General features: G+C 39.9%; 1 protein-coding gene across 1 annotated transcript in view; it reads right to left on the bottom strand.

Annotated features, from left to right (window-relative positions):
- Positions 1 to 23,944, bottom strand: part of PRKX (protein kinase cAMP-dependent X-linked catalytic subunit) — a 116,837-nt gene extending 92,893 nt beyond the window's left edge. The window contains exon 1 of the mRNA XM_081326307.1: positions 23,487 to 23,944. Coding sequence (XP_081182433.1) covers positions 23,487 to 23,664 — 178 coding nt within the window. The 5' untranslated portion in view covers positions 23,665 to 23,944. The remainder of the gene's footprint in view (positions 1 to 23,486) is intronic.
- Between the last annotated feature and the right edge of the window lie 2,473 nt (positions 23,945 to 26,417).

The raw sequence follows: 26,417 nt of genomic DNA on the forward strand, positions 1-26,417 counted from the left end.
ATATAGGCGTTCCGAAGGCAGGCACCGAAGCTCAGCTCACCTCTTCCTCGTCCACATCCTCACCCAGAACCTTCACAGGGCTCAAAAATCACTGCGGAGCTCCCCAGGGTCGCCACATTGCTAGAATTGCCGAAGCTCCTAACGGAGCTCAGCCGCGCACGTCCGCCATCTTGGGCATGCTCAGATGATATGATAGTACTACCCAACTATGCAGTGCCGATACTTTGTTTCCTGAATAAAATGTTCTTTAAGGTAGAATTCTTGCCTTGAAGTTCTTTAATGGGTTTCATCTATCAGAACCATGACATATAGTGCTGCAGATTCCACGGAAATCTGGTAAGAAGACATGTCATATAAATACCTTGTCCCAAGGTATAATACCATTCATTGTGCTAAAAATGTTTGATGTAACATACAGGTAGTTCTCGACTTATGACCACAATTGAGGTGAAATTTTCTGTTGCTAAGAAAGACAGTTGTTAAGTGAGTTTTGCCCCATTTTATGACCTTCCTTGCCACAGTTGTTAAGTTTATTACTGCAGTTTAGTTAGTAATACAGTTGTTAGGTGAATCTGGCTTTCCCATTGACTTTCCTTATCAGAAGGTAGCAAAAGGTGATGACATGAACTCATGATACTTCAACCTTCATAAATATAAATCAATTGCAAAGCATTTGCATTTTGTTCATGTGACCATGGGGATGCTGCAATGGTCTTAAGTATAAATATGGTCATTACTTTTCTCAGTTTAACTAAATTGTCACTAACAACCTGTTGTAAGTCAAGAACTAGCTGTATTTCTTTTATATAAAGAAATTTCACCACTTCTTGTAAAAAGAATGATTTGCTATGTTAGCTTTTCTTACAATATATTTCATCATTTTATCAGTTTAATTTTCTCAACACCGTTCACTTCATGTAAGGTGGGTCACCTAAGTATCTTTCCATTCATACTAACTGGGAAACAACATATACATTGGTCCTTAATTATCATACTGTACATCCTAACTGTAGTCCAGATATTCATGGCAATGCTGGAAGAAAGATAATGAAATGTTTGTCATTACAAAAGGACTACGAAGCCAAATAAATCTGGTTTCAATAAATAAATTATCTTAAAAGGAGCAGCTTTAAACAAAACTTAAGTCTTGATGATTCATCATAATCATAACAGCACAGTAAGAATAAAGAAACTTATGAAAAAGAAACAAAAGGAATTACACAAAATTTTATTTGCCCAAAATTTTAAAATGCAGCTAATTGTACCTGATTTGGATTGCCTGATACTTCTTTTGATGTCTTGCATAAATGTTACTAACTCCAGTGGCAATGCTTAAATAAGAAAAGCAAGGCATTTTACAAACAACCACAGCATGTGAACCCTTGCAAACCTCTATGAGATACCAAAAGGAAAAGACTTTGTAATAATGCCGCTTGGGGTGTGTGTGAAAGCCCTAATAAGCAGGCATATACATAGAATGAAGGCTACTGCTAAGCTTGTAAGCCGCCCTGAGTCTTCGGAGAAGGGCGGGATATAAATGGAATTAAAATAAAATAAAATAAATAAATAAAAGTGAACTGTTTGCTTTTGGTATTACTGTACAAACACTCATTAGCACTTTAAAAGAGAAAAAAACTTCCTGAATATGCAAGACAATTACAATCTCTAGGGAAATTACAGAAAGACATAATGCTAGAAAAGAAGGAGGATAGAATTTAGCTTGTGTTATGACACAGCATCAATATCATGAATAAAGGGCGTACACATCCCACTCAATATAATACTTCTTCCTAAAACTTGTTTGTTTGGTAATGGTATTATTAGGGTATACTTATTTTGCTTTGGTGGAGCAGGAAGTGAGGCAGTTAAACAGCTGCTTATTTCAAAGGAGAGTTGACTAGCAAGCTAAGTCAGTATTTTAGGCTCTATTTTTTCCTCAAACATTCAAAACACTAGTATATTCTACTACAGTATTCTATATCTATAGTAATTATGTAAAATACAGTTTGTCCTCAAGTTACAACCATTAATTCACCAACCATTTGAGGTTAAAATGAATGGTATTTATGTCTGGCCCCCAAATTACAGCCATTGTAGCACTCGTGTGCTCACATTCTCAAAATTCAGGCACTTGGCATCCAGGGACAATTCAACTTGAACCATGCTACATTTTATGCCTTAATCACTACTACTGCAACATGTCACACATGTGGTTACTTTTGAATATGACTTGGAATCCACAACTGGTACGAGTAGTTACAGATGCATTTTCTTTGCCATGTAACATTGCTGCTTTGTGAGTTGCACTGGTTGCCAATGGCTTCCAGGTGCTGTTCAAAGTTATTGGTGATCTCTTACAAAGGTTTTCATGGCATTGAGTTGAGTTATTAGATACTCTGTTTCTAATTAGCACATTTCATATTCCATTATTAATCAATTATATCTTATGGGGTCCAGGAGGCAATGCAATCTCTGTCACCTGCCTTTGCAACTTGCCCATTGCAAAAGTTTGATTTTGTGGTCAGGAGAGCTTTGAAAAACTGGCCCTTTCCCTATCACATATGGCCAAGGGTTTATCTGTTTGATAGCAGTTTAACATTTAATACTGAAAGATCCCAGAGTTATTGGTGAGTAGGCAGTTTAGAAATTTACATAATAAATACTTCATATTTACTAATACAAAAATGTCAAATAAGACTAAATTAAATATTCATGCTCGAGAACCTGAAGAAAAAGCAAAGTTGTAGTAGAATTATTCAACCAAATTGTATTTTCCATATTTATTAGAATGTTTATTTCTTTTAATCTGATATAGTAGTTGTGAAACTTATACTCTAAATTGCAGATATGTTCTGTTCTCTTTCTCTGAACATGAATATTTTCCATATTTAAAATGTTACTGTGTAAATTGATGTTTTTGGGGAAGTAATTTTATTAATTTTCCAGAATATGCTTCATATAAATTCATTTATATGTTTGCAACTCTTTGGAAAACATTTAAAATGAAAACATTATTGAAAAAACACATCAACCTTCTCTTTCCGCCATTTTTCCAAGCAAACCTCACCCTAATTAGTATTGTCTTGTTGCAGAGACATTTTTGTTCTTTTTTTTAAAAAAAATGAAGATAAAGAATACATTTGGAAAAAAAGAATGAAAAGATAAAAATCAGTATTTTAACTTAACTTTAAAAAAGACCATATAAATACAAAGATAAGGCTCAGCTTATATTAAACGAAATGAAAAGCCTTCATGAATTTACAAAATTTCATGCAAACTTTATAGTTGAACTCAGAAATAATTATGCATCAGTTCCAATACAAACAATCTAACAAATACATTTTCAGAAAATATCCAAAGAACTCTGAGATGAGTGTTGCAGGACAGTAAATTCCCTGTCTCTTTTGCAACTCCAAGTTGGGGTTAAAGTTTCTTTCTATTATACTGAAACCTGAACCCCTCAGAAGGAAGGCAGAATATCTCATTGGAATAAGAGATGCATTTGTGAGCAGAAAACATCTATTTTCTACAACCAGTACCATGGGAAGTATCCAATAAGATTTTGTGAAAAGATATAGCAGCAATGAGTCTATTTATCTTCTCCTAAGCAAGAAATACAATGGGAACTCAAACTAGTGATAAATCCAGTGCCACAATATCAATGATGGATCTTCCTCAATTTCATACTATGTTCTCAGGACCAATAAATATTCTACAACATAGCTGATTTCCCCTTCTTCTTCTCCTGCCTCCTTCTTCTCCAGTTTCCTAAATACTTGGCATTCTGATGTTTTAATGTACTTCTATGAAAATGAATCACAGAATGAATTAATTATAATGATTTCTCAGGTCTGTGTGGATTCCAGTAAGATTCGTAACATTCTGATAGTTATATTATAATGGTTTTGTCATTTCAATAACTAGGGACTTTCATCTAAATTAAAATAAATGATAAAAAATAAGAAAAGTGAGGCATAGTTAAAAAATACCACTCTAGGCAACTATTAATCATACTTTAATTTCAAATTGTTTGGATTACGTACTCAATTTGGAAATTAAGCTTTAAAGTTTTATTCACACTACATTTTTAGCAGTACTTTTAACTAGTTTATGTTTTCTGGATCTCAATGTTTCTATTTCAAATATTCATCTCATATGGTTTTGTATATTAGTTATAAACTGAATCATCTAATAATTGTACAATGGTACACCATTTATTGTCGTAATATTTGTTTTGAACTGATAATGGAGATACTAACAGAAACCATTTTTCCCATTGATAATTCGTGAAAAGTAACTCTTTTGAAAGTGGGTAAAATTTTAGAGCAAAATATTGCATATGCAGTCCCTCACTCTCCTTGACTTCTGCACAGTCAATAAATTCTCAGCAATTGTTTATGCATGGTGAACTATATTCATGGGTAAATGTGATTATTTCAGAGCTTTCAGACCTGGAGAACTTAATATTTTAGAAGGCAGGTGTGTTCCTGGAGTTACAACATAGCTGAAGCACAATGCTGGAGCTTTGAGTGGAATACTGATCTCAAAGATCTGGGGTCTCAAGTACAGGGAAAAAACAGTAAACAGTAATTTGCCTAATGAAGTATGTTGAGTAAGAGTTGCCTCCAGGCATCTGGAAACAGTGGGTAACTTGTTTCCCCATTTTTATGCTAGTAATATGAATAAGCTCATGGGTTAGCAAAAAATATTACAGGCTATAGATAAATTTGCATGGCTGTTTGTCTGTCTATCATCTGTCTAGATCCCGTTCCTGTATAAATATATGCTTTCCAATTCTTTTCCCACTTTTCCCACCTTCATTTGAATAACTTACAAATAATGATTTATTTTTGTTTCCAAATTTTTGAATTCACTTACATAGTGAATTCAAACAGCAATCATTAAATCACATAACACTAACGAAGTGTCAGCCATGTACTACTCTTTTTGCAGAATGTAACATAGATAAAATGATGCTGACTGTTCAACTGTCCAGGTTGTCTGTCTATCTCTCTGTGTTTGTGTTTATACAGAGTTCTGAATTATTTAAATGGAGCAGTATTTTTTAAATTCTAATATACACTACCTTTTAAAGTACAAAAACTATTCCACAAAATAGTAAATTGATTTAGCTGAGATAAAGAGGTCAAATGTTATTTCACTTATCTTTAAAAAAATATATAGAAAATACAATTAAAAACAAAAGTGGACATGTTACAGCTTCCCTGGCTTCAACACTGCTATTAGTATTACCTTATGTAAAGAAAAAAAAGAAAAGAAAAAAAAGAAAGTTACATTGTAACAAAATGTGCATATAACATCTGTGAGTTTTCTAGTGAACATTCTTTCATTTGTCTACAATGTAATTAAGTATCTTTCAATTCTATCCTGTAAAAGGTTTCTGAACTATCAACTAATCAGTCGGTATTCATCCCAGCATTCCTCCTTAACTCTAGCCATTTGTACACATTGTTCCAAATTTCATAATAGTCCGTTTTGTTTTTGTTTTTGATTTCACTTATCTTATGCCAATATAAAATAAAACCCCATAACAAATTATTCAAAGTCTAACAGTTTTGATTAAAGTTTTGTTTCAAAATGAAGATAAGTTCAAAATTACTATTTGTGCAAAAATATGTTTTAAAAAATAATTTATCACAAATCAGAACTAGATTTAAGTTTCATAGAAACTTTAAGAAATACACTAAATTTGAAAGAAATGTGAGGTATGCCACCCAAGTGTCATGCATATCAGAGACAATCTAAAACATTTTGTAACTTTTAGGTGGAAGATAAGAAGATACAAACTATATACCAGATACTGAAGACAGTTGGATTAACATTTATATCTCACTTATGTACTGATGAAAGGATACTATGCTCTTTACACAGCACAATTCTGGAAGCAAGCTAAATATATAATATAAGGCAGGGCTTTTCAACCTTTTCACTGACTGTACCACTTTTAGAATATGGCAATATTCGAGTACCACCTAGCAAGGTGTCAAAAACTTGATGACCCCCCAAAAAACCCAGAAAAAAGTGATAAAGTACAGGTAGTCTTTGACTTACAACAGTTCACTTAGTGACTGTTCAAAGTTACAACAGCACTGGAAAAAGTGACTTATGACCATTTTTCACACTTATGACCATTGCAGCATCCTCAGGGTCATGTGATTTACAGATGCTTGTCAACCGATTCATATTTATGATAGTCACATTGTCCCAGGGTCAGGTGATCCCCTTTTGCAATCTTTTGACAAGCAAAGTCAGTAGGGAAACCAGATTTACTTAATAACCATATTACTAATTTAACAACTGCAGTGATTCACTTAACAACTGTGGCAAGAAAAGTCATAAAATGGGGCAAAACTCATTTAAGAAATTTCTCTCCCCACTTTTATATTCTCTTCTCTCCCCCCTCTTATATCCTCTCTTCTCTTTCCCACTTTATATTCTCTTTTCTCTCCCCCCTTCTCTCCTCCTCTCCCCCCTTTATATCCTCTTCTCTCCCCGCTTTATATCTTCTCCTCTCCCCTTATATCTTCTCTCCCCCCTTTATATCCTCTCCTCTCCCCCTTCTTATGTCCTCCTCTCCCTTTTATATCATCTCCTCTCTCCCCTTCTTTTATATCCTCTTTTCTGTCCTCCCTTCTTTTATATCCTCTCTTCTCTTCCCTTCTTTTATAGCCTCTCTTCTCTTCTGTGTGAACCGGAAGTGCTGATCGTGGGTTTCTGTCTTGCCCATGCAACCCTACAGAAGTGTGCACTGATCCTGGGCTTCTGCCCAGCCCCCATAGCCCTCCCTGCACATGCGCTGATTAGCTGTAGCTGCTCGCAGTGATCCTGGGCTTTGCTCAGCCCCAACAGCCCTACTTTGAACTCAGGCATTTCCAACCAAGTTGCCTTTCTAACCAAGTTCCCTCCCTCCCTCCCTTCCTCCCTTCCCTGCTTTTTTTTTTAAACTGCCAGAGGCTCCGGGCAGAGGTGGCAACAGGCAGGCAGTGGTGGGTAAAGGCTTCCCCTCTCTGTCATTGCCTCTGTGTGGCTCAGCTCAGCTCACCTCTCCCAGACCCACAGCTGTGTTTCTGTGTGTGCGAGCATGCGGGGTGTGTGTGTGTGTCTCTCACTCCTTGCCACAGAGACCTTCTGCAATGGCAGGCTGCAAACTATTGAAAGCTGTTTTGGGGGAGTCCTTGCTTCTTTATCTCAATGTGCCACTGACTACATTGTGCCCTGTGCCCCTCAGCTCCTGTCCCCCCTCTCCCCATTCTTTTCCTCCCCAATATCACAACGTGGGCTGCAAGAGGTGAGACCCCCCCATGCACGCGCACAAACATAAACATGTGTGCGGATCTGGGAGAGGTGAGCTGAGAACTACGCAGAGGCCCTTCAGGCAGAGGCAATGACTGGGGTGGGGGAAGGAGTCAAAATGGGAAGCCTCCTGCCCGGAACCTCTGACAGCTTAAAAAAATGAACCTGCAAAGCGCTCAGAAGGCAGTCTCTTTCCCAGCTCGCTCCTTCCTTCTTTCCTCCTCTGCTTCTCTTTCCTTCCTCTGTGCTCAGGAAGGGATGACGGGAGGGGGAGAGATTGCCAGCACTGCCACTGGCCATGCTGCCGCCGGCCATAGCCGTCCCACACAGGTAGGGGCAGTCCCGATAAAAGAGAAGCCTGGTGGCTTTGAGGTGAGGTCAGCAAGCAGGCCTGGCACTGATCTACCGGTGGGGGCCATCAAAGCTGGAATGTACTCAGTCTTAGATCCACGGGGAGCCCTGGAGCCAGCGAGTCCCCGTCTCTGCCCTGTCCCTGGGGGTGCATGGCGAAGGCAGTGAGTGCATGAGTACTGGCATCCCGGGGGGAAGGGAAGTGCTTCTCCTACCTTTTTTCCTTTCTCAGTGTTCAGCAGGGATGGTCAGCAGTCATGCTGGGTGCTTGCCGTCTCCTCTTCGCACACCCAAGGGACTGGGAGATGGGGCAGCCCCTCTCTGGCCCTTTCCCACCAAAGCCACCTCCTTTTATAGCCTCTCCTCTCCTGGAAGCACCAATCAGCTGGAGCCCAGCGCTGATCCTGGAACCTCTGCAGAGCCCCGACAGCCCTGCAGCTCCAGCTGTCTCTCCCTCAGGCTTGTGAGGTGCTGCCGCCACTTCAATTCATTCCTCTCCACCCCATGACCACTTCACATACCACCTGCCAGGTGGCAAAGTACCACTGGTGGCATGCATACCACCAGTTGAAAAGCCCTGATAAGGGATAAGGGAATAACCAGGAAATAAGGCTTATGTTTCAGACTTTGTTTCAAAATTGTTTCTTTTGTGGCTTTGGCTAACAAGCAAATGTTTTATCCATCTCTTCCCTTCCATTTGAAAGATATGCATCCTCTACTTTTTTTTTACAAAAGGAGAAAAGATTGTTAACTAATTATCCTTCAATAATTATCAGTTCAAAAAAATAAATTGCAGTTCAGTTTGAGAATTTAGCCTCGACTGGTTAATTGGAGCTAGATGTTTAAACATCTAGCAGCCAGAGTAAAGAAGAGGTTGGCTATTACCTTTTAACTATAAAGAACTGGATTCATGATGAATAGGACTAACCAATACTAGTCATCAATTTTTTTTACTCTTATATTGTGCCATAGCACATATTTTCTGAAACAAGTGCAGAAAATGCAATACACAACAATGCACACCAAATACACAAATCTTAAGTCAACATGTCCAGTCTCAGGTTTTACAATTAAAAGCCTCAATAAAGATAAGGCACCAAAACTACTTCAGAAAATGAGTATCGGGAAAGACAGTTGGGAATTCTAATAAAAAACAATGTTTTTCTTTAGCATCTACTAGGAGAATTCACAAAACAGAAAATGTTTGCCTGGGAACTCAAAACAAAACACTGAGCCCTGGAAATTCTGTCAAACCATTCATTTATTCATTCATTCATTTAATTTATATGCCGTTATGTATTGAGGAGAATTCATATGGGCAGTTATAAATGGTTAACTGTTGTATTCATTTAAACTCTTAACTATCTGTCTACCACTTTGCAAGTCTGTGTTTTGAGTGGGAAGATCACTTTAAATTCATTGGCTGCCGCCTATTGGCGGTCCGTATAAATATATGTCAAAGCGACTGTTAGAGCCACTTCTGTATTAACTCAATAAACATTCTGTTACTTTCCACATTCACCTCGTCAATGCCTCAACAATCCCAGAACACAACAGTGGTGACAAAGGTGGGATGTGCTGCTAAGGAAGAAGGAGCCAAGTGTCACTAGGGGTAAGACCAGGCATCAGCGCCCTGGTAGGAACAACGTTCCCCACTCTGCCTGCCAGCAAGCCACACCGGAGGCATCCGCATCCTAATGGACCCGTCTCTAGGATCAATACAGAAGCCCTTAGCAGAATAAGGCATTGAGAGGCTAGTAACAGTAAGCCATGGCAAAAGTTGGCAAGCTGTCAGAATTAAATGTATCACACCCAGAGCGCTGGAGCTCATACGTCTCACGAATCAAAAAATATCTAAGAGTGAACCAAATCGGGGAACAGGGCTTAAAGGCTGCAACAATACTATGCCTGTGTGGCCAGGAGATGTTTAACATAGCTGAAAATTTAGTCGCACCTGCAAGTTGAGTTGCCTACGCTGAGCTCAAGAGAAAACTGAAGGAGCATTTTGAACCAAAGCTCTCCGTCGTAGCCTTAAGACATGCATTTGAATAGAGGGAACAGCAACCTGGAGAGACAGCTACCGAATTTGTGGCCACACTGAGACAGACATCCAGGCTATGCAACTTCCCAGACTTAGAAGACCGGCTAAGGGACCGACTGGTATGCGGCTTGAGAAACAGGGACTTACAGCAGAGGCTGTTCGCGAAGGAGACTTGACGTTCCAGGACACCTTAAAAGAAGCAAAGGCAGAAAAGGCTGCCAGGGGAGCTGTCAAAGCCTTATGGCCCTCCAAGAACATCCCCAGCCAGATAACCATCCACCATGAAGACTCTGCAAGAGTCGTCGACCTAGACAATGAAATCGACTGGCTGCAGAAGCTACCAGAAAGAGGGCAGCGGCCACTTGAGAAGGCAGTTCTCTTCACGAGTTGTGTGGGCTGTGGAGGTCAACACTGGCACTCTGAGTGCAGGTTCTGTATGGCAGTGTGCTAGGCATGTGGCAAACAAGGCCACATAGCCATCATTTGTAAAGGTCACCAGAGGGAATCTCTGCCAGACTTCCCCAGGAAAGGTACAGGGGCCCCGGGGCAAAACAGAGTTGGATATTTCTCCAGTAGAAGGAGCATTTTAAGAACAGGAGCCCATCGCCCCCTTAAAGAAAAGCTTAGGCTTAAAGTCAAGCTTCAAGGAATTCCATGTTCAATGGAATTGGACACCGGGTCAGCCCTGTCCATAGTTTCTCAAAGAACTTTTAACTACATTTGCAGTCACAGCGGCAAAAGAGTTAAACTCAAGCCATTAAATCTAGTGTTGATGGATTTTCAAAATTCCCACATTGCAGTTAAAGGGGAAGCTACGCTTAAAGTACAAAGGGTTCCCTCAATGTCTTGGTAGTCGAGGGCCAGCAGACAAGCCTCATCAGGTTAGATTGGTTTGATGCCCTGGGCATTCATGTGACTGGAATTAACCGAACAAAAGCAGCAGAACTGTCGACTGTCTGCCAGGAATATGCTCATGTTTTCAGCAATGGTTTAGGAATGTACAAGGGAGCTCAAATTGCCCTCCACCTTAATCCAACCATAACCCCAATCAGGATCAAGCCTCGCAGAGTGCCATTTGCCCTTAAATCTAACATTGATGCACAGCTACAAAAGTTGGTGCAGCAAGGTGTGTTGCAACCAGTAGATAGCAGTTTGTGGGAAACTCCCATAGTCACACCACTTAAACCCAACAGTGAGGTGCGCATCTGCGCAGACTATAAGTGCACTATAAATAAAGCACTTCAGCAGCATGCATATCAGGTACCTATAGTCAGCCATATCTTGGCATCACTACAGGAAGGTCGCATATTTGCCAAGTTAGACTTGGCACAGGCGTACCAGCAACTGCCCGTGGATGACGCCACAGCAGAAGCTCAAACAATTGTGACCCATAAGGGGGCATTCAGGGTTTGTCGTCTGCAGTTTGGGGTCAGTGTGGCCCCAGGCCTTTTTCAGAGCGTGATGGAGCGCACGCTCAAAAATATCCCAGGGGTGTGCCCTTATTTCAATGACATCCTCATAGCTGGGGAGTCAGCAGAAATATTGGCTGAATGGCTCAGAGCCATCCTTCAGCATTTCCGCGAAGCGGGGCTGAAGCTAAAGAGGGACAAATGCCAAATAGGTGTAAACTCTACAGAGTTCCTTGGATTTTTCATTGATGCCACAGGCATCCACCCCACTGAATCTAAGCTCAAAGCTATTCACCCGGCTTCCAGACCTAAGTCAAAAGGGGAGCTACAGGCATTTTTAGGGCTACTAAATTTCTACCATGCATTCCTTCCACATAAGGCTGCATTGGCTGAGACTTTACACAGGCTTTTGGACAAAAGGGCACCATGGCAGTAGACAAGCATCCACGAGAAAAGTTTCAAAGCAGTCAAATCACTGCTGTCGTCAAACTCCACGTTAACCCATTTTAATGAGAAACTGCCTATCAGTATTGCATGTGATGCTTCTTCATATGGGATAGGAGCCATTTTCATGATATCCTTTATGGTTGCCCATTCACGGTCTACCACTTTGCAAGTTTGTGTTTTGAGCAGGAAGTTAGTTCTGTTACTTTCCACTTTTGCCTCGTCAATGCCTCAACGATCCCAGAACACAACATATGCCATAAAATCTCAAACCATTTTACAACCAGCACAGCTAAGTAGAAACAAAATCCAGAACCATTTCATTATTTTTTTATTTTATTTATTTTAATTCCATTTATATCCCGCCCTTCTCCGAAGACTCAGGGCGGCTTACAAGCTTAGCAGTAGCCTTCATTCTATGTATATGCCTGCTTATTAGGGCTTTCACACACACCCCAAGCGGCATTATTACAAAGTCAGCTTAATTGCCCCCAACAATCTGGGTCCTCATTTTACCTACCTCGGAAGGATGGAAGGCTGAGTCAACCTTGAGCCTGGTGGGACTCGAACCTGCACTAATTGCAGGCAGCTGGTGTTACTTAAGGAGGCATTAGCCCACTGCTCCACCAAGGCTGCAACCACATCCAGAAATCAAGATACATCCAGAAATCAAGATACAGAAGAATCTTTAATTTTATAGAGTATAGAGCAAAGCTGCTGTGCTTTATTGCCTCTATTCTTAGCAACACCAGATTACACTGCCTGCCCACTTGATTTTTTTTTCACTGTCTCCCACAAGAACTAATGTGCTCTTATTCCCCTTCCTACTTCTTCCCACAAACAACAATATTTCAGTTTATATCTTATTTTATATCATGTTTTATGATCTGTAGGCCATCCAGAGTTGCCTTATCAGGGATACAGGTGGCATATAAATTTAATAATAAATATTCTGAACAAAACCACTGCATTTCATTCCACCTGAAACCTAAGTGCTTTGGTTCAGACACACCTGCTGGAAACCAGCTGTTCCAGTTTTTGCACTGAACATCTTGCACAACTCTAATATTTAGCCATTTCTCCTCATGGGATCATTCAAATTTGGTCTATGCTGGAGATCAACTTTGTATAGGCAATGCTAAACTACATAGTTCTGAGATAATTTCTGTTTTCTTTTAGCTGTAGGAATTTGAGATCAATATTGGACAATATTTTCATAAAATTTGTTCCCAATTTTAAGATCAAAACCATTAAACTAGCATTTAAAATCTCTGTATTTAAATGCTGTACAGAAATAAATAATGGGGAATCATTATATCTATTGCCTCTCTTCCAAACCTTAGAGGAACCAAGCTAATTAGTGAAAAAAAGAATGTCCAAATGAGCAAAGTTACCATTATGAAATAAGAAAAAATTCTATTTGTATTAGACTGTTAGCATTTATTGGGACAGCTCACCATGGAGGAAATCTGAGTGGTCACTAAGAACGACCACCAATTTGATGGCACATAATCAATTAATTTTATAATCTGCACTTTTGAACTGCTGAAGATCCATATATAGTTCGAGGCTATGTAGACATTCTCATATTAATTTTAAGTTCATATAATTAAAACTTCTTATACTTAAAATTCATATTATGATGGTGTTTTTTCTTCTTTTTAACTGACTAAAAGAAAAGGCTGGAAAGAATTTTTTCCCAACTTTTTTCAACATTTCTTAAGTGATCTACATACAGGTGAAACTCGAAAAATTAGAATATCATGCAAAAGTTCATTTATTTCAGTAATGCAACTTAAAAGGGGAAACTAATATATGAGATAGACTCATTACATGCAAAGCAAGATAGTTCAAGCGGTGATTTGTCATAATTGTGATGATTATGGCTTACAGCTCATGAAAACCCCAAATCCATAATCTCAGAAAATTAGAATATTGTGAAAAGGTGTAATATTCTAGGCTCAAAGTGTCCCACTCTAATCAGCTAATTAAGCCATAACACCTGCAAAGGGTTCCTGAGCCTTTAAATGGTCTCTCAGTCTGGTTCAGTAGGAATCACAATCATGGGGAAGACTGCTGACCTGACAGTTGTGCAGAAAACCATCGACAGCCTCCATAAGGAGGGAGAGCCTCAAAAGGTAATTGCAAAAGAAGCTGGATGTTCCCAAAGTGCTGTATCAAAGCACATTAATAGAAAGTTATGTGGAAGGGAAAAGTGTGGAAGAAAAAGGTGCACAAGCAGCAGGGATGACTGCAGCCTGGAGAGGATTGTCAGGAAAAGGCCATTTGAAAGTGTTGGGGACTTTCACAAGGAGTGGACTGAGGCTGAAGTCAGTGCATCAAGAGCCACCACACACAGACGGATCCTGGACATGGGCTTCAAATGTTGTATTCCTCTTGTCAAACCACTCCTGAACAACAAACAATGTCAGAAGCATCTTACCTGGGCTAAAGAAAAACAGACCTGGTCTGTTGCTTAGTGGTCCAAAGTCCTCTTTTCTGATGAGAGCAACTTTTGCATCTCATTTGGAAACCAAGGACCCAGAATCTGGAGGAAGAATGGAGAGGCACACACTGAAAGATGCTTGAAGTCCAGTGTGAAGTTTCCACAGTCTGTGTTGATTTGGGGAGCCATGTCATCTGCTGGTGTTGGTCCACTGTGCTTCGTTAAGTCCAGGGTCAACGCAACCGTCTACCAGGAGATTTTGGAGCACTTCATGCTTCCTTCCGCAGACGAGCTTTATGGGGATGCTGACTTCATTTTCCAGCAGGACTTGCCACCTGCCCACACTGCCAAAAGCACCAAAACCTGGTTCAATGACCGTGGGATTACTGTGCTTGATTGGCCAGCAAACTCACCTGACCTGAACCCCATAGAGAATCTATGGGGCATTGCCAAGAGAAAGATGAGAGACATGAGACCGAACAATGCAGAAGAGCTGAAGGCCACTATTGAAGCATCCTGGTCTTCCATAACACCTCAGCAGTGCCACAGGGTGATAGCTTCCATGCCACACCACATTGAGGCAGTAATTGCTGCAAAAGGGGCCCAAACCAAGTACTGAGTACATATGCATGCTTATACTTTTCAGAGGTCCAATATTGTTCTATGTACACTCCTTGTTTTATTGATCGCATGTAATGTTCTAATTTTCTGAGATTGTGGATTTGGGGTTTTCATGAGCTGTATGCCATAATCATCACAATTATGACAAATCACGGTTTGAACTATCTTGCTTTGCATGTAATGAGTCTATCTCATATATTAGTTTCCCCTTTTAAGTTGCATTACTGAAATAAATGAACTTTTGCACGACATTGTAATTTTTTGAGTTTCATCTATACTACACACCATTTCTAAAAGTAGAACCATGAATATTTTATATTGAGCTGTATTGAAAAAGTATTAAAACAAATTATTTAATGGAAATAATGTAAAGTTTATAGAAGAGTCATGCATTTTAAAATAGCTGTGTTAAACTATTTTTTAAAAAATACATTCTACTTGTTCATTATCCCACCAAACCTATTCCAGGTTTTAGGATTACAAAGAAGTTACTATTTGTTCTCAGTTTCTAGATACAGATTGCCATATGTAACAGTTGATACATAAAAATAAATAACTCTGTTGACACTGGTAAACAGGACTCAAGTGCATAAACAACTTCCACATTTAGTACTATATGGTAACAGATGCAAATATGGTCCCAAATGTGGCATCCAAAGAAATAATTTGAATCTATAATTTAAAATTATTATGACAATAAGACATTACTTCTATTTTTCTATTATTCTAGGACATTATGATAAAAATATTTCAACATTCTATATTATAACATTTATTATTCAATGTATTATCTACTGTATACACTAGCATGCACAGAATACTTTAAAAGTTTTGAGTGGCATAGCAATGGCTATGGTCCAAAACTAACTCAACTAGGCTCTATTTTTAGGTTAAAAATATGAATGAACCTTAAGCCCAAAGCAGCTAAATCGCTGACCCATGTCCCCTGGGGGTAAAAACAAATATTATTGGCTGCATGTAGCTCCCAGATCTAACACTTTGTCTTAAAAAATTGCTTGTGATTCTATTTCATATTATTTTATTTTTGCAGAGTATCATCAGGATTTGAACACTAATTTACCAAAATTACGGACATAAGACTTTTTTTTAAAAAAAATATATTACTTCTTAGGTTAGTTCTTTCATGATCCTCAAAGCTTTTGGAAACAATGTTAAAGTTATGAAAGTTTCAGTATTTACATACAGTCAATAAAAAGTCCTATAAATTATGAAATGTTGGTTGAAAAGCCTAATATGTACAGGTAATCATCAAGTTACAAAAGTAATGGAGCCTGCTCGTTACATTCATAACTCAAGGATTCGTAGGAGTGAATCTCATACTTTGAATGTGATCACTCCCTGCTTTTGCCCACACATTCGCTAATCGAATGTAGGGTTCGTTAAGCACACATGAGGTATCTCAGGGTGGGGAAGGCCATGGGGGCCCTAGTGACTCAAGCCCTCCCCTGACCCACTAAGTTACCTCATTTTCCCTCCCTTGGGGTCTCCACAATTGCTCCTCCCCCCCCCACATCCTGCTCTGCTGGGTCACTTACCGTGTGAAGATCTGTCCTCTCCAGCCTTTCTGTTTCTTTGCCTGCTCCCAGCAAACAGTGAGAGCAGAGGGAGAGCAGGACAAGCATGACCTGCTTGGCTTCTCTGATTTACTGGGCTGCCTGCTTCAGGAAAGGCCTCTGCCAGTAAAAATGAGGCCAGAGGCGGCACGCATAATGCCCTGTGGCTCCGTTTTGGCTGGCACAGTTCTTCAAGAATGCTGACGAAAAGGAGGCCGGGGGCAGCGTGTGCAATGTCCTGCGGTTCCGTTTGCACTGGCAGAGACCTTCTGGGGCAGTTTGTGCAATGAAGCCCCAGGCCTCTGTTTCCTTGGTAGAGGCCTTTCCTGAAGGCCTGCGTCAACCTGGGGCTCCATTCTGTTGTGATTCAGGGCCAGCCTGTGGGTCCGGCAGCCGGCTCGGATGTCTCGGATGACTCAGACGAGGGGGAGGAGGAGGGTGTTGAAGACGAACTTGCTGATGATGGCTTGGAGGCTTCGCAGAGCCCCCAGCCAGGGCCCTCTTCTCCGCTGCGCGAGCCCGACAGTGCGGATGATGATGACCCACAGCTGGCCCTGTTCAAGGACGCCCGACGCAGGAGGCAGTCAAGCAGGAACAAGCAGAGAAAGGCTGTGGGACTCCTCGGAAGGAGGCACAGGGAGGCCACGCCCTGAACTCTAATAAAAGGAGTGTTTGGGGAAGGGCTGGTTGCTGAAAGCAACCGCTCCGTTTGAGGATCACAGTTCCAGTGTTTTGTTTCTTGTTCTGTTGTTTGTGTAATAAATCTTGGCAGACGCCTTCCAGCTTCAGACGCTCTCCAGCCTCTGCCGTTTGTACAGGGGTTGCCTTTCTGCAAGGCCGGTAGCAGGCTGGTTCAGAACACATTCTTGGTGGCCGAGGCTTTTTGCAAATATGGCAAAAGGCTTTGCAATGGAGGGAAGGCTTCAATGTTTCGTGCCTTCCCTCCATTTGGAAAGCTTTTTGACACAGACCTCATCCAGGCCTCTGATTTCATGTGATCTTGTGGTACTTAGGTCTCCACTTTCTACAAATGCACCAAAAGCCTGAAGCAGCAAAACAGGTCAAGAAAGCAAAGGCTCACATGGTGACCACTATCCACATGCCTAGTGCCTATGGAGACCCGGCCGGAGGAGGATGGAATAGCCAGGGTGAATGTTACAGTGCCTGTGCAGTTGTTTGTAAGGGTGAATGACTGCCATGGTGCTGCAACATTTTTAATTTCGGAACTGTTTGTAAACACGAGGGGGCACTTTTTGCCTAACTTCAAACGTTTGTTAAGGGAACATTCGTAACTTGGGGATTACCTGTATATACATTTTCCAAATAAGTTTCAGAAAACCAATAAAAAAGAAATCAGTTAAAAATATAAATGAGAAATGTAAAAGCCTGCTGAATAGTGACTACTACTACTTATTTTTTTTATTTTTTTATTTTAATTCCATTTATATCCCGCCCTTCTCCGAAGACTCAGGGCGGCTTACAAGCTTAGCAGTACTTAGATGAGGTGAAGGCAGAAGAAACAAATCCCAAATTAAAAAAACAAAGCATGTAACTTTATATGTTAAATATCTAAATATAGCAAAACATTACAAATAGATTAATTTCCTGTTTAAAAATAGTATAGGTAAAGGTAAAGGTTCCCCCGCACATGCATGCTAGTCGTTTCTGACTCTAGGGGCCGGTGCTCATCTCTGTTTCAAAGCTGAAGAGCCAGTGCTTGTGGCCGGCATGACTAGACACCAAAGGTGCACGGAACACTGTTACCTTCCCACCATAGTGGTCCCTATTTTTCTACTTGCATTTTTTCTACTTGCATTTTTACGTGCTTTCAAACTGCTAGGTTGGCAGAAGCTGGGACGAGTAACAGGCACTCACTCTGTTACGCGGCACTCGGGATTCGACCCGCCAAACTGCCGACCTTCTGATCAACAAGCTCAGCGTCCTAACCCACTGAGCCACCGCGTCCCTAAAAAAAAGTATAACCAAATTTAAAAAGGTCCTTAGTATTTCATTTTCCTACTCATATGCTCCAAAATCAGATTTTCCCAGCTGACAGTAGAAAGATCTTTCTTTTGTGTTGGCTTAGCCAGGACCTTCTTTCACACACCGGCTTGGTCTTTTTTTCTTAAAAAAAAAAAGGACCCTAGGCAGGGCAGAACCACCATGTGCTTAGTGCACATAAGAAAGTGGCCAATGTGCAAGAGAAGGCCCCACTTCAGTGGCACAAAAGAAGACAGCATAAAAGAATGCCTTGAATGGGTAGAATAGTTTCTCATAATTCTGGGGGCATGGCTGGACTGCATATATGTGGGCAACCAAAAAGGTAAATGGGGAGAAATATGTGGATAGTGAGTTGAAGTGGAGGCAGCCTTTGCCTTTCTGCAAGAATCTGGATAGATCATCACCGAACAATCATGTGGGACTCATGTGGGATTAACTCAATGTTCACTTAATGGCCATATGATGGAATTGCAAGTCCCAATTAGGGTCATTGAGGACTATTTATAATTCAATTCAGATCAAACCATAACTAGTGTATTATAACAAACATTTACAAACCTCTTTATATCTAGAATTATATTTCAGATTATTTTGAGTGTATTTGAAGATGATGATGATGATAATGATGATGAAGATGGAAGGGACCTTGGAGGTCATCTAGTCCAACCCCCTGCTCTGGCAGGAAACCCTATACCATTTCAGACAAATGGCTGTCCAGTCTCTTCTTTAAAACTTCCATTCACAGCTTCTGGAGGCAGGTTGTTCCACTGATTAATTGTTCTAACTGTCAAGAAATTTCTCCTTAGTTCTAGGTTGTTTCTCTCTTTGGTTAGTTTCCATCCATTGTTTCTTGTCTTGCCTTCAGGTGCTTTGGAGAACAGCTTGACTCCCTTTTCCTTGTGGCAACTCCTGAGATATTGGAACACTGCTATCATGTCACCCCTAGTCCTTGTCTTCATTAAACTAGACATACCCAATTCCAGCAACCATTCCTTATATGTTTTAACCTCCAGTTCCTTAATCATCTTTGTTGCTCTTCTCTGTACTCTTTCTAGAGTCTCGACATCTTTTTTACATCGTGGTGACCAAAACTGGATGCAGTATTCCAGGTGTGGCCTTACCAAGGCATTGTAAAGTGGTATTAGTACTTCACGTGATCTTGATTCTATCCCTCTGTTAATGCAGCCTAGCACTGTGTTGGCTTTTTTGGCAGCTGCAGCACACTGCTGGCTCTTATTTAAGTGATTGTCCACTAGGACTGCAAGATCCCTCTCACAGTTACTACTATTGAGCAAGGTACCACCTATACCTATGCATTTGGTTTTTCTTGCCTAAATGTAGAACCTTAATTTTTTCACCACTGAATTTCATTTTGTTAGATAGCGCCCAATGTTCAAGACTGTCAAGATACTTCTGTATCTTAAGCATATCTTCTGGAGTGTTGGCTATTTTTGCCACCTTGGTAACTTCGGCAAATTTGATGAGTTCCCCATCTATCCCCTCATCCAAATCATTGATGAAAAGCACGGGGCCCAGAACAGAGCCCTAGGACACCCTACTACACACTTCCCTCTGTGTGGATGCAATTCCATTGAGGACCACATGCTCAGTACAACCAGTCAGCCAGCTACAAATCCATCTGGTGGTGATACTGTCTAATCCACATTTTTCTATCTTATCAAGTAGTAGGTTGGTCTACTTTATCAAATGCCTTACTGAAGTCCAAGTAAATTATATCCACAGCATTCCTCTGGTCCACTAATTTTGTCACTTGGCCAAAGAATGCAATAAGATTTGTCTGGCATGATCTGTTTTTGACCAAACCATGTTGGCTTTTAGTAATGACTTGGTTTGCCTCTAGGTGTTCGCTGATTCGTTGCTTATCTTTTCCAGAAACTTCCCAGGTATTGAGGTCACACTAATAGGTCTGTAGTTTCCTGTATCCATTTTTTCCCCTTTTTTTGAAGATGGGAACTACATCAGCATTTTTCCAGTCCTCTGGTAGTTCCCCAGTGCTCCAGGATCTTTTAAAGATATAGTTCAGTGGTTCTGAAATCACATCTGCCAGTTCCTTCAGAACTTTGCGGTGTAATCCATCTGGTCCTGGTGATTTGAATTCATCTAGGGTAGACAGGTGTTCACTTACCATTTTCTTCCTTATCTTGTGTTTCTAATCTATTTTTTACAGTACTGTTTTTGATAGGTTGGACTGTTTTTCCCTTTGTGCAAAGACAGATGCAAGAAACAAGTTAACTAGTTCTGCTTTCTTCCTGTTGCTTGTCACCTTCTTGCCACTTTCTCCCACTAATGGACCAATCATTTATATTTTGTTGGGTGAAACAGAGAAGCTCTCAACAATATTGGAGGTTTTCCAAGACACCTTGTTCATTCACATCTCAGACTGGGCAACTTTGAACTAATAATCTCTTTTGGCCAGCTTAGTTTACTGCACAGGATTCCAATGGGGCAAAAATAGAGAGCAAGAAACAACAACGATAGCTGGTTGATATTTTGGAAGAAAAGATAAAATTAAAAAAAACACATATCTAATATTTCTAAACATATTAAAGTGTTTAGTCTATTATCTGGAACAGTGGTAATTAATGGTTGTATGGACTCAATAAAGTCAAATAATTTTGAGGTTCCCATTCTGGAATAGAGCTTCATTTCTATATAAGTGTGACTCTTTTTTTAACAGGATGTGACCCCCACTATAAGCAAATTATTTATGAACAAGATGTCAAATGAAGCCTATACATTTTCTCCCTATGGAAAACATACAGAAAAATAAAGAATAAAAAATTCTATAATTTGAAGATTAAATGTTCCTATTCATTTTTCTGTTCATGTACACATACAGCTAAGAAGCTGTTTGTGAACTGATTAAACATTATTAACATGTGCCACACATTTAATCCTTTAACAAGAAACAGGACATCCCTCTCATTCACTAGCTTCTTTAGGATTAGGATTAGTCAGAATCCTATTTGCACAACTGAGCTATGATAACCAAGGTATGGATAGTTATCACTACACCCACTTGTAGGCAGCATCAGCAGGTGTATGCAGTTGCAGTTGCTGATGAAATTAGAATATCCAGCTCCAATTTAAGGCAAGTCCAGGGCATTATCGTAAAAAAAAACCCAGCTGACTACATAAAGAGAGAGGAATTTCTTACAACTGAATTGGGGCTACAAGATATTAGACTATGGATGAAAAATACTCCTGAGATGATTGTTATGTAGGCTGTTGTCGTTATTATCAGACAGAGGAGAGATAGATCAGTTCCTTGTACGCTGATATTATTAGAAACCTGTATACATGTTCATTCTTAGGGTATACAAATTGTTAATACAAGGCTGCTATAGTCCTTTGTGTAACAAATGTGCAAAGATATCAATCTACACTAAATAAGTTGGATGTATCACCGAACTACATCCTGTAACTATATATATAAATGCAAACAAGCATTTCTATTCATAGCTGGAAGTCTACAGTGGAATTTCAAACAGTGAATTCCAAACTGATAAAACACTTGAATCTGGGTGGTTCATTTAACCAAAGAAAAAGAGATTTTCATAAGAGCATTTTCAGTGCATATTTCACCTTAGATTTCCTTACTGTTGTGTGGCACTGCTTTCAGTTTCTTTTCATTACACTGAAAACTTGCTAACGCTACTATCTATGCAGATTGCAAGTAAACATCTGTCAAGGGAGGAAAGTTGGAAAAGAAGGCTATGTATAAATAAAAGACCTACCACTATCACTGGATCCATTTCAAATTTCATGCATTACCTGCATTTTGAAAGGAATGTAGGACATATTCCAGCTTATTACATTAAGTACTGCAGATACACTGAAACTTGAGCAGCTGAACAGAAGAACACACCCACAGTTGCAAGCAGTGTTTAATATCAACAGGAGCTAGGATGGAATTTATGAACATTCTGTAAAAACATTTACAGGTAGTTCTCAACTTATTGTGACCAGAATTTCTGTTGCTAAGAAAGGCAGTTACTAACTGACACACCTGTTTTTGACTTTTTTGCCACAGCTATTAAGCAAATCACTGCAACTAAATGAATGATGCAGTCCTTAAGTGAATCCCACTTCCCTCATTGTCAGAAACCAGTTGGGTAATGGTGCTCACATGACCGTGGGATGCTGCAACTTTTCTAAATTCAAGCTGGTTGCCAATTTTGATCATGTGACCATGTCAATGCTGTGATGGTTGTAAGTGCAAGACTGGTTGTAATCATTTTCTTCCATTTTCAAATGGTCACTAAACAAATGATTAAGTAGTGGACTACCTGTATTACATTTTCTTAACAAGCCTGAATCTCTCTGAATATATTATAGCTTACCACAACTACTTCACATAAAATGCTTGGGAAAACATCTAAATTCACTACAGCATAAAGCTATGATTAATGTAACTACTTGTGTTGGGCTGAACCCCCACTGATATTGCTAGGACTCAAAAAAAAGGTGTGTAAATTGTTTTTTTTAATCCAATTTATATAACCACCCATCTCCCCCAAAGGGGATTCTGGGTGGTGCACAACAATTAAAACTTTAAAGGCTGAAAACTCAGCAATTATTTGGAGTATCAGTTCAACAGAACCACACTCTTTACAAAGTAATTTAAATTTATGCCAACATGGAGAGGCAGGAACAGAAGGAGAAACACTTATTCACATAGATAATCAGACTTGTTCATATTGTGTTAGAAGTTCTGAAACTACAGCGAGAACTGCTAGCTTTTCAACTGACATCGGTAAAACTCACTCTGCTTTGACCGATAAAACAGTTGCAGAACCTCCCGAATCAAAATACAGGAAGCTAATAAGAAAAAACCTAGATGTCAAAAAGCAATTGCTGCTGGGGTGCACAAGATATGGGAAAGATGAAAAACCAAACGAACAATGAGACTGCATTTTCACAGGTATGGCACAGCTGGCAACATCCTTTGGGGCTGTGCCCAGGGGAAGAAAAGCGGTGACAACAGCTCTCCTGTTGCCTTGATTCTCAGTCCATGACTTCCAAGCCAAGGGACGCCCCACAACTCTGTTGCACCACACCTGCTCAACAGAGTGCAGCCTTCTGAACTAAGAACCCTCGACCCTCCGGTCCCGCAGGGAAGGAAGGGGTCCCTTTCAAGTCAGCCAAGCCTCGTGAACCGAGTGGATGGTCACAGAGCGGCGCGCGCAAAGGGGCGGGGGGCTAGACTACGTTCCACTCTCGGTTTCTTTGTTTTTCATTGGCTGAAGTCCAGCCTCACTCACCCACAGTAGCCAAGGTCTCCAGGTCCTCAAGTCTATAAGCTGGGGAATCCGATGCCGCCGAGCCTCGGATAGCTGGACCAGAAGAACAAATGGGCTGTGGTTCGCCGGTCCCTGCTGCCTCGCACCCAACGGGGCTTTGGACTCCTACTTTAGCTCGCACGGCGCTCAAAGTCTCCATATGAAGGAAGAGGTAGTAAGGCTCCTCCTGTCAGGACAAACTTGGGAGTCTCCGGAGGCGGCCTAGATTCTTTCTCCTTTCAGCAGCTGCAGAGGTCCCGAGTCGGGGCTACTCCTAGGTGCCTTCCCTTAGAAGAGCGGCTGCTGGCGCTCCGCATCACGCCAGAGCGCAGCTTCCTTCCTGCGGTGCTTCTGGTTTGCTTTGGGTGTAAGTAAGCGCGCGGGCACGTCTCGGAGAAAGATCGCCGACGCTGCTGGCTTCGCTCCTCTCGCGCTTCCCGCTGGCGCCTCAATGCAGACAATGGGCTTGCCGGGAGGACGTTGAGTCTCATTCGCCAGTCAGCCGGTTGCACGCGGGGACGAGGGGGGCGGGGTTTGGCTCCCTGCAGCTGCGGCAAGAACCCTGGAGTGGGCGGGGAGAAAAGCAGCCGAGAAAGAAGGGGCCGGGAGGGGCTGCTTGCCGGTCGGAATTCTTAGAAATTGTTGATGGTGGGGGTAGGCGGAAGATGCTTGAATTTCTTGGAAAGTCATAGGAAATGTAACTGCTTCACCTGGGCGTAAAGGAGTTGCGTACGAACAACATGAAGCGTTGCTGTTCGCAGAGAAACGATCGCTGACGAGACAGCTTTTGGTATTCAAGGAAGCGCCCTCTGGAATAATTTCCTCTATATGAGATAGCTAACATTGCAATAAGAAAAAAGGTAGAAAAAAGTAGGAATAAAGGGAAAAATATAAAGGTATAAATAAGGGGCATCTGGTATCCTGCACAACAGTTATAAGTACAATTATATTTTAACGTTTCTCTAAAGTTGCACCGTGATATTCTTTTTATAATCCATCTTCCTAAACATAAAAACAAATCAAAAGTTGATTTTTTAAATTTTTATGCAAAGTTCATAAGGAGTTTCCAGTCTCCCGCTGGGATCATTTTCTTTTTTTTATTAAAAAGTTTTGTAAAAATTACAATATAATCCCCAAAACCAACCCACCCAACCCCCCCTTCTCCCTCCCCCACTTCCCAAAGCTGAACACAGGGTTACAAATATAATAATCATAATCTAACTAACATTAACCAACTATATAAATAACCAAGTTCATAATGCGCTTTAACGTAAATACAAACAAAATAAAAGTGAACATAATAATAATAAAAACATAAACAAATTAATATCCAAGTTATTAAACAATACTAATACTAAAAATAATAATAATACCATATAATTAAAACTAATAAAAATTCCACTATAATAAACTATTAATAATAATAACAATCTAAAATTTACCCATAAGCTAAATGGAACTTTTTGGTCCCATATTTATTCTGAATATAATCTATCCATCTTCTCCAGACCGAAATAAGCAGAAATCTTAGCCATTTCTGCTAAATTTGACACTTTAAACGTCCCTTCTTCTATAGTAGGCAAACTATCCTTCTTCCAATATTGCCCTACCAATAACCTTGCAGCTGTTATCAAGTTCAACATCAAGTTAGTTTCTTTAATATCACAATCTATAATAACACCCAATAAAAATAGTTGTGGGGTAAACTTTATCTTTCTCTTAAAAATCTTTTGAATGTTCCACCAAATTTTAATCCAAAAAGCTTTTATATTTCTACAAGTCCACCAGATATGAAAATAAGTGGCATCCAAACTGCCACATCTCCAACATTTGGGCTGTAAATTAGGATACATACAAGACAACATTTTAGGATCCAAATGCCATCTATAAAACATTTTATTAAAATTTTCTCTTAAATTTTGGGCCTGGGTAAATTTAACATTTCTAACCCAAATTACCTCCCATATATCCATTGGGATCGGTTCTTGAATATTTTGAGCCCACTTTACCATACAATCTTTAACTAATTCCATTTCCAAATCCAATTCTATTAAAGCATTGTAAATTCTCTTTATATGCACTCGATTTTGATCTTTGATCTGTTTTACCAAATTTTCTTTTTTTTATTAAAAAGTTTTACAATACATTTTATGTTTAACAAACCAAAAAAAGAAAAAAACCCCTCCCAACCCCTTCCCCCCCACCCTCTTCCCCCTCCCCAGCCCTCCCCAACCCCTCCCTCCCTTTCCCCTCCCCCCCGCTTCCCAGAGCAAAATACAGGGTATAAAAATACAAGCAATCATAATCTAACTTACGCAAACAATCCTAAACTATTTAAACTACCGAACTTTAAATCATATAAGAAAACTCCAAACATATATATATATATCATATCAATAATTATACAAATACAGAATAATACTTTCCAATCTAATACCAAAACACAGGGTATAAAAATACAAGCAATCATGATCTAACTTACGCAAGCAATCCTAAACTATTCAAACTATCAAACTTTAACTCATATAGGTAAATTCCAAACATACATATATATCATGTAAAGGATTATTCAAATACAAAATAATACCTTCCAATCTGATACCCAATAAAAACAATCTCAAATAAACCAATTTATATCAATTGTCTAAAACTATTCCTCATTCCAACTAAGCTTTAAATTCACATTATTCTAATGTGTTATACCAGTGTTTTTCAACCACTGTTCCGCGGCACACTAGTGTGCCGCGAGATGTTGCCTGGTGTGCCGTGGGAAAAATTGAAAAGTAATTATAAAATACTTTCTTTGTGTTTATTTGATTCCTATTCAAGAGAATTACTTTATATATAGTCAATATAGGCACAGAGTTAAATTTTTTAACATTTTCTAATGGTGGAGCGCCTCGTGATTTTTTT

Source organism: Vipera berus (assembly GCF_964194415.1).
Source record: "Vipera berus genome assembly, chromosome: 4".
Taxonomy (NCBI): domain Eukaryota; kingdom Metazoa; phylum Chordata; class Lepidosauria; order Squamata; family Viperidae; genus Vipera; species Vipera berus.